Source organism: Gopherus evgoodei, chromosome 3 (genome assembly GCF_007399415.2).
Source record: "Gopherus evgoodei ecotype Sinaloan lineage chromosome 3, rGopEvg1_v1.p, whole genome shotgun sequence".
Taxonomy (NCBI): Eukaryota; Metazoa; Chordata; order Testudines; family Testudinidae; genus Gopherus; species Gopherus evgoodei.
In genome coordinates this window covers 66,563,263-66,581,684 of record NC_044324.1, presented here as the reverse complement: position 1 = coordinate 66,581,684, position 18,422 = coordinate 66,563,263, and the positions used below count along the sequence as shown (strand labels likewise).

Sequence of the window (18,422 nt, the reverse complement as noted above, 5' to 3'; positions counted from 1 at the left end):
GGGGAGGTAATTGGTGTCATAGGTTTATATGTTGAGGTATAAGGTGGCCCAAAAGCAGAGGTAAGTGGCTATTGCAGGTATCAGCTCGAGATGGAGAGACTGCACCAGCAGAGCCATAGTCTGTTAGGTGGAGCCAGTCCAGGTACCTGTCCCGGTGGCTGATGTAGACTACAAATTACTCCCTTGTTTTAGGGAGAGGAATGACATGGACATGTTCCTACAAGCTTTGAAAATGAGGTGTGAATTGAACAAGGTGGGGAAAAGGGCATGGTATGGCACCTCACTCCTCTAGTGGCTGGGACAAAAGCCTTGGATATTTTTACCCTTGTCAGAAGGAGGACTACAAAGATTGTGATTGATGTAAACAAGCTTTGTTGCAAAGGTTTAAACTGACCCCCTGGAGCACATGGGAGAAGGTTTTTGAGGAATTCAGAAAAAAAGAGGATATTATCCTGAAGAGTCAATTCAAATTAGGTCTTATGTAAGGAAATGGAAATGGTTTGGAAGGCTACCAGGCTTAATGAGGCTGCAAGTTAATGGGTACAGAACAACTCTGTAAACTCTTGTCACCCCAACTTGAAATCATGGTTAACAGACAAAAATCCCAGACATGTCATGATAGCTGAGAAATGGCCCCATCAAGACATATAGTTGACCTGGGTTTGATAGAAAACCCAGTAGGGATGGAATGGGATCAGAGGACAGGGGTCGGGCCTAAAATGAGAACCACACTCTGGGGGCGGGGGGAAAAAACACTTCCATGAAGCCCTGGGACGAGTAGGGAGAAGTAGGATGCCATATGTGGCCAACAAGGTCATTTTGCCTGAGAAGGCCCACGGTGCCCACTCAGTTGCAGTGCAGCGCTGGAAAGGCCAGCTGCACCCCAACCTCACTGAGTTAACTGGGTGACTGCACCTTGGTTGTGTGACTCTTCATCCAAATTTGCCAATGGCATATAACAGCAATGGCATACAATGTTCATACTGAACCATTCACACCCTGTGCCACTGCATGCATGTCGTGCTGCACCCTCTCAGAGGTAGAAGATCCATCTGATCGCTAGTGGGAATGGAAGGTGATGGTTAATGGGGAGACAGTTGCTGAATGGAGAGACACTGGGAGTGCTAAAACTATAGTTAAGCCCCATGTCACAAAATCCATCAAATGTTCCCAGGGTGTGAAATGTGGGTTAAGGTCCCTGGTGTCAAAGCCTTTGCTCTACTGAGAGCACAGGTATCTGTACAGACCCAGGAAGGCTCAGGAGTGCTGGGGGTAAGTGTATTGTCAGATACTCCATATCCTTTGCTTTTGGGAAATGATGTTATAGCGTTGAAAACAGAAGGGGTAAATAAAGCCCCCTTGGTTAGCCTCAGGCAGGCAAGCCGGAGTCTGAGCAAAAATGCAAGTAGAATAGTTTATAGAGGGTGGTGGTTTATGTTCCCCTGCCAGTGTCCAAGAGGAGTCAGTTAATTCCCCATCTTATGCAGACAAATACCTGCGGGGGGGGAAGGGGCCAGGGGTCAGATAGCCTCCTTCTCTGGAGAAGAAACAAGACTTGAAGAGAAATTCTCTAGGTTCTAAAGCTTAGATCAGGGAATTAAGTTTTCTGCTAACCCTTAAAATGGAAACCAAGGAAGAACAGAGCAGGGTGATGGCAGTGTTTGCAGCCAAAAGGAAGGACATTCATGCAGCTGTGATACATTGCCAAATCTGTGGCATCCACCCCAGGGTGGGAAATGCCCAAGTAGAAGGTAAAGCAGTTGCCTGGGAGATGGCAAAAGTAACTATAGACAGGAAAGAGGGGGAATATGTTTCCACAGTCTGATTGCCTGACGGTCTGTGAAAGCGTAACAGACCTGAATTGGATCAGAGAAGGAATTCTGCTCATCTTAACTCAGTGAGTGGGAGGGAAAGGCCACCCCAATGGGGAGGGGAATCAATATTACTGCTTCTCCCACCAGAGAAGTAGTGGTGAGGCCACCAGAATCCCAGGTCCCAACCTCAAGGGAGGTGGAGCAGAGAAAGGAATTTGGCTATGGGTGAGGTTTGAAGACTTTCCCTTGACCAATTCTGTTGTTAAAAGCAGTGAATGGTTGAGAGCAATAGCACAGGGAGGCAGCCCTGACATATTTCTCCCTTTGGTCCAGGGAATGACTGCTTGTAATATTCCTAGGAGAGTGAGGAATCTCAGTCTATCGCTGAAACGACAAGGAGTCCGGTGGCACCTTAAAGACCACTTCTTTTTTACCCATGAAAGCTTATGCCCAAATAAATCTGTTAGTCTCTAAGTTCCCACCAGACTCCTTGTTTTTGTGGATACAGACTAACACTACCCCCGATACAATCTATTGCTGAGGCAACTGACCTCTCGGGGAACCAAGGGACACCATGCTCCCTAGAAACCACACACTGAATGGGAGAATCAGGTCTTAAGTTTACACCTAGAGGTCTGAGGGTACAAGGGTAAGAAGGGATGTGTGAAAGCTCAGTCTCATAGTTTCTCAAGTTAAAATTACATAGGATGGTTGCTAAATTACTCCATATAGATTTTTAAAGGATGTAAATTGGCTTGCTAGCAGAATGTTTCTGAACAGGTGAAATGTGAAATTGTTAAAAGTAATGGCAAACCTGTCATCCAGGGAATAAACCTGTCCAAGCAATAGCCAGTGGGCTCCCTTCAGGTGCCAGTCAGCACCTTAGTTACACTCACTTCTGTGGGAGGGATATGTGACAGTGACAATTTACTGCAATTCCTGAATGAACTTCACTGAATTAAGTTAAACCTTATTTAATTAGGTTAAATACCTCTGGGGTCCACTGTATTAAAAATGCAATTGTAACTTCTCCAGAGGAATGACTAATGCAATCTCAAGAAGATAATAGGAACTTCAAAGAGCTTTTGGAACAATTCATGTTTTGTGGATTTCCTAGGAAGTACTTCAGGTAAGGGGAATGCAAATAACCACTTTGAATCCACCCTTTTGAAGCTATGCTCAGAAGAGAAAAACACCCTTGTCCACTAATGATCTGTTCCTGGAAACTCCAGATCAAAGACTCCTGAACTGTGCAAAGGGTGGACTAAACATGTCAGCTTGTTCTGATCTGAAGTTGTGATGTACTTGTAACCACAAAGGAATCTGCTTGGTTAGGGTGTTGAAGGACTGCTCCTGCAAGAACCCAAGTTAGTGTAGGGGTGAACACTGATAAACTTATTAGAATGCATGAAGGTTCTTTTATTGTTTGTAATATTATTTCTCTGTAGTGTCCCTAGCCTCTGCTTGCCAGAAGCTGGGAATGGGTGACAGGAGATGGATCGCTTGATAATTACCTGTTCTGTTCATTTGCTCTCAAGCACCTGGCATCGACCACTGTAGGAAGACAGGATACTGGGCTAGAGGTACCGTTGGTCTGATCCACTATGGCTGTTCTTATGTTCTTAGTGGTTTTATGTTACAGATAAAATAGGCTTGCATAAAAAGAGCTGTGTGATACCTTATAACGGTTGACAACCACTTTGTTATCAGTCTGTGAAGAGAAAGCAAGTGAATGCATGGGCAGCCTGTCTCTGCTAGGAATAACACAGTGTAGGTAGGGAACTGTGCAATCTGGAAATACCTTGGTCAGAAGGGAGTGAAATGTGGTTCTCCACCCATGACAGGCAATGCCTGAGTAGCTGGAAGCCTGAGAGTGGGTTCCTTGTCTGGATCACTGAAGGGAAATACAGGTGCAGTTGCCTTGAATTGTGACAGGTAAAAGCCATTAGGTAGCATAAATTTCACTGATATGACATTCAGTGGGTGTAAGAAGGGAGTAACTTACTCACTGAGGACATGGGAGGGGTTGTAACAGGAGGAGTGACTAAAAGAAAGGTATATGATAGAGCATGACGTATCTTCTTCCTGTTAGTGGGTTTTTTTTCTCTTTCAACACTTCCAGCAGCAAATTACGCTAATCCTGAACACACACTGAATGCAAAATAGGTTCTAGTCACACTTCTTTACCACTTAAACGTCTTTTATGATCAATCTATGTTCAACTTGTAAGTAACTGACTTATGCATAGAGACTTTCATGGGAACTATAGCAGCTCTAAAGTTTGATCCATAGTTCACTTGTGAACAGTAAAGTCGTTATTGCTTTCAGGAATCCTCTAGCTGAGTTGAATAGGAAATTACTGTGCCCAGATGTAGCAGCTATTCATATCCATTTATTATCTACCAAGTTCTACGTAAATGGGAATACCATAAAATATGTCAAAAAAAAAGTCAGAATATTGACAGACCAGCTAGGGTATGACCCATCACAATTTAACAAGAGGCACTGAAATGTAATCTAGACAATCTACTTGAATGTGAATTTCAAAGAGATGTATTAAACTAACAATTGTTAACTTATCAGAGGGGTAGCCGTGTTAGTCTGGATCTGTCAAACTTGTTTACTTGTTTATTTGGAGTAACAGAAATTAAGGGTAGATACTAAATGTATTTGTCTGTGTTTACCAATATCTTGTTAGAAATTTAACAACGTAACTAGATTAGTTTGTAGATGCTAATTTCCTTTCATGTCTTAATTGGCTTATATTATGCATGTGGATGGTTCAGTTACCGTAAGATCAAAGATGTAAGATGCTGCAGGAAACTAACAGTATGATCTACATTGTCTTCATCTTAACTATCTATGTGATAATGAAGTACTGGCTAATGGCCTTTTGTGACTGATTGCAACTAGTTTACCTGTGTATGCATAGGAACAGAAGACTAGCTTCAGAGCAATGGTCCACAGACAAAATGCACTGCCTATTCTTCCTTGGGGGAAGGTCCTGCTGTGACCTTATCAGCTTGCTAGAGAGCTATAAAGGGAAGCCTGGGGTCTGATCCTGCCATCTCTAGTCAGCTTAAACTCTGAACTGAGAAAGTATAAGTCATAAGACAATGATTTGGAATAACCTGGAAAACACTTTGAAAGACTTTAACAGACTTTACATCTAAACTGCCTTTGGATTCTGACCTGTTGAAATGATTCCAGAGAGACTTCTACAAGCCAAGTTTATACCATCTCTGCTATGAAGCTGACCTAAGGACTTTATACATATTTGTATGTATACTGATCTTTTTAACCATTTGTAACTCTCTTTTTCCTTTTATTAATAAACCTTTCCTTTTAGTTACTAAAGGATTGGCATCAGTGTGGATTATTGGGTAAGATCTGAGACACATACTGACCTGGGGACAAGTGTCTGGTCCTTTGTGATTGGTGAACCTCACATATGGTGAATCAGGTTTTCAGAAACCTCTCACTATACTAGACTTGGCTGTCTAGATGGGAATCAAAGGCTGGAATGCTTAAAGGGGACTATATTTGGCTTCTTGGTAACCAGTGTGGTATTATAGAAAAACTGTTTTGTTACTGGTTCGGTGAGCCTAATTATACAATAAACCACCAGTTCTGGGAATTATCTGCCCTATTCCCTGCAGTCTGCCCCAAGTGTAGCATTGTCAGTTTGGCCCAGAGTACACAGAGTAAATAGATTGCAATGCGTTGTACAGTGTTGCTTCTTCAAAATTCACACTCTGGGAGCCTAGTCTTTTCTATTAGATTAACTCTCCATTAAATTTTTTTTCTCTTTTTTCATGTTTGGCTCCTCTAGTGCTTCCCACAGAGTTTACCTCTACAAGCTAACACAGGCCAAAATGCAACTTGCCATGTCTATAGTAGAGTTTAGAACATGTTAGTTAAAATGTGTAAGTTGCAGCCTGCTTACCTAGCTCAAGGAGGACTAATACCATGCCTAAAGACTGTTCTGGCCCTTCCTTCAGGGAACAGGTTTATTCTTCAAACATAAAACTCACAAAGCGACACCAAAACAAAGCTATTCCCCTGACAAAGGTGTTTTACCTTGTAACTCTCTGCCTGCTACAAAGACAACCAGAAATGCCACCTTGCTTCCTGTACCTCCCCGCTTCTGAGATCTCTCAGCCCTTTATAGGAATCACCTGACCCCTTCCTAGCTGAGTCTGATAATCAAACTATGCTGTTGGACCTAGGCCCCTGGCCCTGAAAGGAGCAGACCCTCCCTTTACCAAATGTGTTAGCTAACACACTTTTCAAAAAAAATCTTTTATCTCAATTTAGACAAGTCCAGAATGTCTTCATTTCTTCACCTTCATACACTGATATTTTTCATTTGGACAATTTACATTGTGCAGTGTACCACATGGTTCTCTTTTGGCCCATTGATTATTTATCTATTGCATATAATGTCACAGTACTTGGAGAAATAATCTCCAGTAGGGGTTAACTTATGTTTGGCCTGTTATAGGAATCTATGTACACTTACACACACACAATCTTCTCATACTTGATTCAAAAGGTTTAAGGGGAAAAATTAAATCAGATCTTTTCTGCCATCAGTCCAATTAACACTCACGACATTTGCCTGAAACAAATTAACAGCCTTCTCAACCACTCTCTTTCTTTCAATTTGTTGAACACCCCCCGCCCTGAGCACCCTAAAAGATTGCACTAATGTTTCTTCCCACAGCACCTTCTCGCAAATGCTGGCAAGAAAGTGTGACCTTATAAGAATGACACTAATTCATTTCACTCTGCTCCTTCTAGTAGCATTAGGAAAGCACTATTTTAATGAACACATGCATAAACATCCTCTAGAAGATTCCTCCCCAATAGTAACTCAGAATGCAGAGGCAATGTTAAAAAATGGGAATGCATCTAAGGCCACGTCCAGACTAGGAATTAAAATCGATTTTAGATACGCAACTTCAGCTACGAGAATAACGTAGCTGAAGTCGAATTTCTAAAATCGAGGTACTCACCAGTCTGGACGGGGCTCCATCGATGTCCGCGGCTCTCCGTGTCGATTCCGGAACTCCGTTCGGATTGATGGAGTTCCGGAATCGATGTAAGCGCGCTCGGGGATCGATACACCGCGTCCAGACTAGACGCGATATATCGATCCCCGAGCAATCGATTTTAACCCGCCGATGCCGCGGGTTAGTCTGGACGAGGGCTAAGCTACTTCATTTAAATCCCTATGTAGGCACAGGTTTCTTTTCACTATTTCGTAGATGAGACACGACTATTGGGCATATTTTCAAATACATATGCCTAAGATGTGTCAGCAAAATGCATGTCCAGGTAAAAATAAGTAATGAGTAAGCAAAATAAGCATTTAACACATGCAAAAACAATACACGTATGAACAATTACTTGAGTACATGCACAATTTGTTGGTTTTTCTATCCATAACTGTATGGATCCAATTTAGGCCCTGTTTTTGACAAATTATATGCCATATTTCTCCAGATTTTGAGAAATCTGAAACTTATTATAATGCATCATATCTATGACAAGATAAAATAAAGAAACTGCAGTTTAAACTGGACACAAACCTATTAGTTCTAAATATACTCTTGTTGACTTCACAATTTTAGAATAAAATTCAGACTTGAAGCAAGCCAATGCAACATTATTATTATTATTTTTTAAATCTAACCAAGATCTAAATTAGATTGTTAGTTCTTTTTCTTATGGAACCAAGCAGCAGCCATATTCACAGTTTTAAAATCAGAGGGTGTGACTCTTATTTACATCAAAAGCTGCTTTACACTACCCTGACAATATAAAAGGGCATTCAAGTGAGAGTAAATGTAATTTATGTACACTTTAAGACCCCTTTGAATGCAAAAATGGCATAAATCAGTCTTACTGTAACAAGGAAAAAAGCCTTGTGTGTTTGACTCACAGAACATTCCCAAGTACTCATTTCTTTCTTTTATTATTCTAGGCTGTCTCCAGTGATTTCCTTTTAAAAATTCTGCCAACAAATTGATGGTAAGTTGGGATGACTTCTATAGACAAAATTCAATAATTCTTTCCAGAAATGACTTACTCCTAAATTATTAAAAATACTTTTAAAGAGAGTTTGGGGCTGTTTTGGAATGAATCAGGACCCCCCCCCCCCCAAAAAGGCAGGTATTTTCAAAATATATCCCCAAGGACAATATCTCCACTCTTTCTGCAAAGTGCTCATCTCCATCCCGTTTTCAAATTACACAACTTGAGCATTGTTCAGAATCAATATACTTATGAAGTAGTTTTCAAGAACAAAGTATAAATATTTCTAGCAAAGGCCAGCTTAAAGTGTTTGTCAAGCGATACAGCCTCCTTCTTTGATTGCGAGGAAGCCTTTTCTCTTTTAAATGGTAAAATGATTCCTCAATCCCTCACAGCTCCTCTGTGAGCAAACACACTAACCACTTGGTTTTTAACACAGGTTACAGGGGAAAATGTTTGTCAGAATATTAACATCGGATCATTAGCTTCCTTTCTCTATTTCACATCTCTCCCAGATATTTTGCAAATACAGTACTTGTCTTATTGTCATTCTGTTTTAAGTTTTTTCACAAACATTTGAAGGAGAGTACAAAAGACTATCACGATTACACATTCAAAATGCTTACATGTACTCTTGCTCAGGTGATGATTTATTTATGTTGGCATTCATTTCTTGTTTACATTAACTTTAATAGCTTGATTTTTATTTGTAAGGCCATTCTAGGTTTTATTTGCATGATTTGTTATACTTTTATATCTCTGTTTATATTCTTTTGGCTCCAGATTTCTTACTGAACTCATATTTAGATGAGGTGATGGAGTCCAGAGCATTTTTGATTTACAAACCCAAGCTTTACAACTAACCTCCTTAGAAGGCCAAATATGCAATTTCTTTTCCAGCTTTTGAGCAAATGCTAAAGGAAAGGTTGGTAAAATTCTGTCCTATAACAGCACTGTTCCTTAAACACACAGCGCCAGATTCTGATCTCAGTTACACTAATACAAATTAATTCTAGGGTGTTACTCCAGATTTACACTCATGCAAATATGGTCCATGAGTTTTACTATAATAGTTTTATCATTTTGCAATTGATATTTCAGATTTCCAATAATTATCTCCATTGCAATTTAAAGCATACAAATTTTGCTCATGAGTGATTATGACTCTTTGAAAGAAAAGATAGCATCTTGGTAATCTACACATACAAATGAGTAGTCAGGACTAGTTCATTTTGTACTGGAACAACATTAAAGGTCTAGATATTTAGATATCTAGATTAGCAGAAAATGTTTGTTCTTTTGTGTAAACATGAATACTAGACTTTATTCTGATCTACTGTAAATCAAGGACAACTCCACTGGAGTCAGTGGAGTTATGCTAGTATAAAACCAGAGTAGTTATTACCCATACAAAGTACAGGCTGTTACCCCATCATGATTAACCAAAACCAACTCTTTACAGCACACACTTTACAGCATCAGCTGGGCTACCTAAAAAGGTGTGAATGAATGAATCCTGAGAACAACTGCAAATGGGCAACTATACAATGAATCAAATGCAAGAGTCAGAATAAACAACCAAATCTCAGATATCTGCCCAGCCCACTACTGGAACTTCACAACAACAACAACAACAACAACAACAATAATAATAATAATAATAATAATAATAATAATAATAATAATAATAATAATAATACCCGATCCTACTTGTCAATAATGTAGGACAGCAAAATTAAATCAAGAGATATAAATTAGATATATATCAAATGCAAACTTGTTTTATTCACTAAGTGACAAATTGTAGTTATCAGTGACCATTTACCAAATCTGAATACTGAATACAAACAGTTCTCTACTAAGGGGGAATCAGGTAGATATTTTTGTAGTTTGGGAGGTAGTGGAGGGAAAGAGCTAAGCAACACTATGGCTCTGGCTTTGGGGATGGGGAAGTAAAAGGGTGCCACTGACCATTTTGACGAGCCAAAAATAATTTTCAGAATTAGATTTGCAAGATGACTGAAAAAATCTCTGGATTTGCATGCAAACAAATTGCAAGGTAGTGAACTATTCAGTCCTTTGATATAACGGATTAACAGTGACAAGTAAAATCTTAATTTTAATCTCACACTTTTAAATTCTGAAAAAACATGCCACAGTACAGTGATCATTGTCAAAAACTTGGTTTAATTTTAGATAAATAGGTTATATAAATAGGTTACTAAAGTGTTTGCTATATTCTCTCTGATTATTGAAGAAAACCTTAGGACGGGGGGGCCAACCTGTGGCTCCAGAGCCACATGCAGGTCTTCAGAAGTTAATATGCGGCTCCTTGTATAGGCACCAACATTCCAATGTGCCAAGGAGTGCTCACTGCTCAACCCCTGGCTCTGCCAAGGGCCCTGCTGCCACTCTACTCCTTCCCGCTCCCTCCCTCAGCTTGCCATGCCCTTGCTCTTCCCTCTCCCTCTCCCCCCCGAGCCTCCTGCACGCCACGAAGTTGATCGGGAGGTGCGGGGAAGGAGGGCAAGGCGCTGATCAGCGGGGCTGCTGATGGGCGGGAGGCGCTGGCAGCAGGGGAGGGGAAGCTGATGTGGGGCTGCTGACTTATTACTGTAAAAGCAGCAAGGAGTCCTGTGGCACCTTATAGACTAACAGAAGTTTTGGAGCATGAGCTTTCGTGGGTGATACTTGACTTATTACTGTGGCTCTTTGGCAATGTACATTGGTAAATTCTGGCTCCTCAGGCTCAGGCTGGCCATTCCGGCCCTAGGAGGTATTACAGATACCGTAGGCCAAATCCTCTAGTGCGGATAACTGGCATAGCTTCACTGATTACACTGATTCACTTCAGACTAGACAGCATTTGGCTCCATGTATATTTTTCTAAGGTACTTGCTAAGATTTTAAAGGTGATCACACTGTTACTTATTCCTAATACCATGGATCTGGTTTACAAAAAAGATCAAAATACAAAATCACATTAATTTTATTAAATTACCAAAATGTGGAACACTAAATCCAGTGCCGCACACAAACTGGCCTGAGCAATTGGCAGCCCTCCTCACAAGGAAGGGTTCTAGTGGCCTGTGAATGCCAAGGTGTCACTTAGTGGTTAGACCAGTCCTTTGGCCCTGCTACAGCAATCCAGCACTGCCTAGGAAAGCAAACCAATTTTATTCTATTCTCCTTCTTATACTGCATCCCATCATGGTAGTGTCTGGATCAGAGAATACTAGCATAGCATTTACATTTGTTAAATGTTCCCAGTGCTACACAGTTTGGCGTTAATCCCAAATGTAACAACGCTGTCATAGCAATACGGGGCTTGAAAAGCTAGAAGGCCTGTTAGTTACACTTCAGACATTTTTAACCTTTGCAAATAAACTGGCCTTGAAGTGCCGCAAACTGCTAAGGGTCCTGCCTAAGGAATCAGCACAAGGTATGTCCAAAGAATTTGCTTGAAACTTTGTTAAGACAACAGCAAAACTAATAACATACACTGATCACTGACATTTAAATGAAAGGGTTTAATTGCTTGGTTTAGGCATCACTTCAGCAATCCAGCTTTGAGGGAATTGATTTAACAAACATATTCTATGGAACAGAAACTAATACTCAAGAGTGTGTGCGCGCACGGATGTGTGCGCAAGCGCGGGCGAGTACATACACATATTTTAAAATCTCATGCTGCACCAATAACTAAAGATTCCCTCTCTGAAAGATTCAGTGTTAAAGAGAAGCTAAAAGACCCCCTATATTTGAGAACACTTGTATCCAGATCGACATCTTTCTACATCTGTCTGGCACTTCTCTTTATAATTTATAATTGATGGAAACAAAACTTTGGATCTGGAACTTGAGGGAAGTTTGATCCCGATGCAGTTTGCAGCTTAAACCCATTTTTATTTTATTTTTTTTTATTCACAATTAAGTATTTTTTAAATAAGCAAAAGGGACTTAACTTTTTTTTGCCTCTTCACTTTTATTTATAAAGTAACATGACACATTTTTCAACTTTTAGAAGTAGAATCCTTGAACATGGAAAAAAACATCAGATTAAATATGGTGAATAGGCACATATAATAATCCAATAATACAAATGAGTTTTTGGTGGATGCAGCAAGTGTAACACACACTTCCTAAAGTTCAATGAAGAAGCAAAAGTATTCTTCAGCTACTGCTGGAATTGTCTTTGGCCTCTTCATTTTCTCTTTCTGCATCTTGCTTGTAGAGGCTCTTCTCCACAAGCACAGCTTTAACAATCATTCCTATGCTGATGATTCACAAATCTGCCTCTCTCTTTACTGACAAGATTTCTCCTCCTTCATCCAATGTAGTATCTCTCTTTCTGAAATCTTTTATAGATGTCCAGTCATTATCTTAAACACAGCATAGCTAAAAATGAGCTCTTGATCTGCCCCTGAAGCTTTCCTCCAGCCTTCCTTTCTCTGTCCCTGTGGACACCACCACCATCCTTCAAGTCACATAGGCCATGAATCCCGCGTCCATCTTTGACTCAGCCCTATCACCGGAGTCATATATTCAGACCACTCCTAAATCTTGCTGCTTTTTTCTTACACATCTCTATAAACTGGATTTTCTTCTCTGTCTATACAACAAAAGCTCTTCTCCAAGCCATCATCATTTCATGCCTTAACTATGGCAACCTCCTCTTCACAGGACTTAACTACTACACCCTTGCTCTCCTCAAATATGTTCAGAATGCTGCTGTTAAAATCAGCTTCTTGGTTCATCATTCTGATCACATCATCTCCTCTTTAGGTCCCTCCACTGCCTACCCCTTCACTTCTGCATCAAATATAAGCTCTTTTAAGGCCCCCACTCTACCAGGCCTATTGTGAGTCGACACCTGTCTCACTCTGGTAGAATTCCCAGCCCTTACCACCTACTTGTCAGGTTCTACCTTAAACACCTCCATGCTTTCTCCAACCTTGCTGTTTATACATGGAAAAAATCTCCCTGATAAAAATCAAACAGCTGTTTTCTCATCCTCCTTCAAATTCCTCTCTAAAACTCACTTCTGCCATGATGCCTAAAAACCCTATCTTGCTGATCATAAAAAGCCAGGTGAAAAATTGTGACTTTTCACACCTCTTTCATTTTTTTCCCTTCCCTACTCCCTTCCTCTCTAATCCTGCCCCCACTTAAAAAAATACCATAAAGTATAAGTTTTTAACAAATTCATTAAATTGACAGATTAATTTGCTTGTATTTTCTATTCCCATTGTTAACAATCCGTTTAAATGACTTGAGTCAATACTTGGATGTGATGTGAGTCACCTGATTGACTGTAGATTTCTATAGGTGAAGCTATTTTGTATTTTAATCATGGCTCTTATCACCATTCTGAAAATTACATGTCAGTTAACATTAAAAGTTCTCCAGTTTTGAGGCAATTCAATCATCACACCACCTTATTCCCGGACTTCCTTTACTGAAGACCTACATAATTTTGCCTTACTGAATATGTTACGATGCTTGTGAGACAAGGTGGGTGAGGTAATATATTTTATTGGACCAACTTCTGTTGGTGAGAGAGACAACCTTTCGAGCTATGCAGAGCTTTTCCTCAGGTCTGGGAAGTCTACTCCAAGTGTCACAGCCAAATACAAGGTCAATCAGATGGCTTAGCATAAGGGTATGTCTACACTGGAAACTTAAAAGTGCTGCTGCGGGAATGTTCCCGCGGCAGCGCTGCAAAGTGTGAGTGTGGTCATGCGCAAGCACTGGGAGAGAGCTCTCCCAACACCCCTGGTAATCCAACTCCACAACGGCTTGGAGCCTGTCTACACTAGCGCTTTAAAGCGCTCAGACTTGCTTCATCCCCCTAAGCCAGCAAGTTAGAGTGCTATAAAATGTAAGTGTAGACGAGCTTTAAGGTTAGCACATATTTTAAGGTACCATTCAAGAATATATGCTACTATTGCTAAACTAGCTGCTTGACCTTTTTTTAGCTGTGATACTCTGAGTGCCTTTCCCAGATATGAGGAAGAGCTCTGTGTAGCTCAAAAGCTTGTCTCTCACCAACAGAAGTTGGTCCAATAAAATGTATCACCTCACCCACCTTGTTTCTCTAATATCCTGGGACTGACACGGCTACAACAACATTACAATGCTTGTCCTATTTTTACAGAAGTTAAAATTTTTTTGCATAATTACAAGTTTAATTTTTTTCCTGTATATAATACTTTACATAATCCTTCTTTCTTTACTTAATATGGGAAAAAAGGTAACTAAAATCACATATTCCCAAAGATATAGCTTCTAAACATATATGCCATGATAAAATTAGCCTGCAGATTTTCTTTAACTCCTGTCCGAGACTGGGACACTGGGGAAAATATGATCTACAACTGATTAAAAAGGCAAATGGCAAGTATTTAATACAGAAAACCAAATGGCATTATGAAAGGTGAAGGATGGAGGGGTGTCCTGTTTTATCTCCACAAGATGAGCATGTGAGGGATATCAGAAGAAAAAGCATGTCAGGTAAACACACACAAACAGAGGTAGAGATTAACACATTGGAATCAAGCATGTGTTCAGGAAACAAAGTTAAGACATAAAAGTCAATGCAGACAATCCATTGACATTGTGACTGTAAAACACCTACAGGCAACTTCAAAATGACAAAAACAAATAATTAAGCAGTCTAAAAAGTCAAATACTACCTCTAGAGCAGGGGTTCTCAAACTGGGGGTTGGGATCCCTCAGGGGGTTGCAAGGTTATTACATGGGCGGTCGCGAGCTGTCAGCCTCCACCCCAAACCGTGCTTTGCCTCCAGCATTTATAATGGCATTACATATATTAAAAAGTGCTTTAATTTATAAGGAGGGGTCACACTCAGAGGCTTGCTATGTGCAAGGGATCACCAGCACCAGTACAAAAGTTTGGGAACCACTGCTCTAGAGGTCCTCACAGAGTCCCATTAATGCCCTTTAAAGATAAGTTGTGGTAACAATGAGCTAGAGTCAGCACTTTGTCACAGCCTTTTCCGATTATTCCTACTACTACTAGTTCACCATTCATATATTTCTACTCGTGTTAATTTTTTAATCAAGCAGAAACACTTTATTAAAAAGCACAAAATGTACTGCTTATTAGTGCTCAGTGTTACCATAAACTGATAAAGGAAAATTGAAATCACAGGATGAAAACATTCTTTGTTTAGTTCTGGAGCATATTCAGTAAAGAGACAAAATTTGGCAAACCCCTTATTTCTCCTCCAAATAATATGCCCACCCATAAATATTTTATGACTTTCGACAGTGTATTATGGCAGATTCTTGATATTTTATTAAAGTTAATAGAGTTTTGTTTAGTCTTATTCTGAGATTAACCAAGATGTTTTGTGAAGATCTAATATTTTATTATGATGAGTTCTGAATGTTTGTGGAATTAATTTTTCATGCCATTTGTTCCATTCACTGAAAACCATTTCACATTTTGAAAAATCAGATAAAATGGTAAGTAAAGGGGAAGAGAAACCACAGAGAAGAGTATAAACCAAAAGCCCTCAGCTTGTAATTGTTACATGAACGAGGAGAGGGAAACAGGGAGAAAAATCACTAGCTGATGCTAACTTTGGACTATCTCAACTCAGAATGCAAAAGAAAAAAAGTTATACACCCAATTCAATGAGTATATTCAACTTCTGCCAGGTGAAAATGCTATGGGAAAAAAGTAAGGGGGAAACAAGAGAAAGATGAAGGTGACAGCAGAATATGTACAAAATGTTTTTCACACACAACATATGTATAATATATGTAAAGCTCTTACCTTTTTCACTAACACTTTCACTTTCTATTTCCACATCTTCACAGCTAGTATATTCTGGTGTTGATGCCCCTTCTTCTTCTGAGCTACTGACCGACATCTGCCTTTTCTTTCCACCTCTTTTTGATCTATGAGGCTTTGGAGGGGATGGACGCACTGATTCTGATTGATCAGAACTAAGGGAATCATTCCTTAGCATGGTCTCCATTTTCTCCCGCTTTGCTTTTCGCATGAGAATAGCAGAGCTAGGATCAAGGCGACTTTGTTTTTTAAAGGAATCATGGTTCTTGGATTCTAGATGTTCTGTAGGAACTGGACTATGTCTGGGAGTTGGTGGACTATGATTAGCTAATTGTTTAGAAACAGAAATTCTTACATCACCTGATCTTTCTATAGAGTATGATCTCTGAGTTTCCATAAGAGACTTTCTGTCCTGAGTTCCCTGTAACTGTGAGCGTTTTCGTAATTTATTCTCAGGTACCTCTGCTTCCTCCACTTCTGTATGTGCCAAAGCTACATCACTGTGTCTTCTTTCATGCCGTGCTTTAGAAACTTTTGCATGCATACGCATCTGTTGTTCCTCAGGATGTGGCTTCACAGGATACCTTGCCAGATTTGGGTCACTCCTATACAGAGTGTGATACTCATCTTCTTTCCTTTGTTTTTCCTCATCAGCTACCTTGCCTTCCTCGGGTTTTTCTGGCAAGTCTGGGTAGTCCTGTGACCTTCCTTTCTCCAGTCTTCTACTTTCATGCCTTTCTTTACGTTCCCTGTCGTCTGCTTGTCCTTGTTGAAGTGAAGACTTTGGCACACGTTTACGCTCACTTTTTAGACCTACTTTTCCATTTTGTTCTGAAATCAATGCTGTCTTCTTCCTACCATGGAAAGAAGTAAAACAGTGTGACAAATCTAACAATAAAAAAGCAAACAGTGGAGCCAAAGGGTACTTAGTCTGTCTAAGCTGGAGTTTAGAAAAAGCTAAGTAAACTGTGGAAAAAAAAACATAGAAAGATACTTCACCTACTAACAACTTGTTTTTTCAACATTGTTTTCTTCCCTTTCCAAGAAATTATTTCCAGAGTGAAAACTATCAAGTTTTACATTCTATAACCTATAACTGATGCGTAAACTCATAAAGAATGTTACTATAACATAGCTGAACAAACAAAGCAATCATTTACAAAAAAATTAAAAACCATTTACAAAAAATAAAATAAAATAATGCATCATTGCTGGAATTGCAGCAGGATAAGAGAGTGGTGGCATATTTTTCTTACCCGTTTTTTAAGTCAGCAGCTGTGGGGCATGATCTGGCATGACCATCTATCCACATCCCATTTCAAGCACATCAGCATTATATATGTAAACACCATGAAATGGGAGATCTTTCATATATGCAGTGACATAAAGAGAATCAATATGTATATGTGAAGAAGTACAACGGAAGGAGTCTATCCAGAGACAATATTTGATCTATCTTGCTTTATTTTACTTAACCCTAAAGAAAATAAGTACCCATTTCACATAAATCTACAGATTAAGAAAATCAAAATAGGCCTTTTGGATTAGTGGAATTTCCATTTTTGGAAATGGGAAAGTACAACACATTTTAATGCATTACTTTATATAGCCCAAATGTACAACAATGAAACTACTGAAAATTATGCTTTTTTATTTCAGAATATTTCAATCCGAGTCCTTCTTCATTTGGCAAACAGGAGTTGGATTTCTGATTCAAACGTATTTCTTTTCGGATCTCCCAATCTTTGTCCACAGTCATAATGGATTTCCATTTTTTATTGTACCCAGGATGCATACTTCGGAAAACATTTTGGAAAGTCTATATCTGAAAAGTCTATGTGAATACTCAATAAATCTGTCCTGGGACCACCATCTCAAGAAGAGGAAAGAACTAGTATAAGACTGTGACAAATGGCAGACACTATTATGGGAGTCCCGTGCTTTCCTTTTATGTGATGGGTCAGGACACCACCTCTTTCCCCTATTCTTGGGCTTCCTGCCCTCTCTCCCCTTGGACAGCAGTTCTCTTGGTCCTCTGCACCTGGGGATTCCCTCGGCTCTGCTTGAGCAGAGTTTCCCTTCCCCCGGTACTCTGACCTTCTGGTCAACAACATGACTCCTCCAAATTACAGTCAGCTCTCCTGCCATCTGACTGAAGCACGGCTTTTTATTAAGTCTCTGGTGGGGTTTTAACTGGCTGCAGGTGCTCTAATTAACCTGTAGTAACCTCTCCTCAGTCCACAGGGAATAAGGCTCTGATTATCCTGGAGCTTATATACTTCAGATCTATCACTGTCCTGTTGCCCTCTGTCCCTGCTGTATCACAAGACATAGCATGCTTGAAGGGAATGATGATCAGAATGATTTATGATATAGTATACATATGGCACTCAAAATATTCATGATGCTTTATAGGTATATAATAAAAGAGAATATAAACTCTACAAGACAGGTATCCGCATGTCTCATTCCGCAATCCTTACTTGCATCTAGTAACACTTACGACAAATAATCCCACTGACCTCTTCCAAGTTTTAATAGGATAACTCAGACACAAACACTGGAAGAAAGGCAACATTTTAAAATGTCATAACCTTTAGCAATTTAGTCCTATTATATTCCCATCTGCTGCCTTGCTTTCTATGTATTTTTCTCTTATTAGAAAGTGTAAATTATATATAATCATATGATTCATATCTTTACTAACTTCTCCCCTTTTTCCTTCCTCTGAATCTACTATGTTCACC

At 39.7% G+C, this 18,422-nt stretch overlaps 1 protein-coding gene across 50 annotated transcripts in view; it reads right to left on the bottom strand.

The window, feature by feature from the left end:
* RIMS1 (regulating synaptic membrane exocytosis 1) overlaps positions 1 to 18,422 on the bottom strand; it is a 527,235-nt gene that overhangs the window by 261,711 nt on the left and 247,102 nt on the right. For all 50 annotated transcript variants that reach the window (XM_030555702.1, XM_030555709.1, XM_030555712.1 and 47 more), the window contains one exon: positions 15,658 to 16,529. In XM_030555702.1, the coding sequence (XP_030411562.1) occupies positions 15,658 to 16,529 (872 nt within the window). The remainder of the gene's footprint in view (positions 1 to 15,657; positions 16,530 to 18,422) is intronic.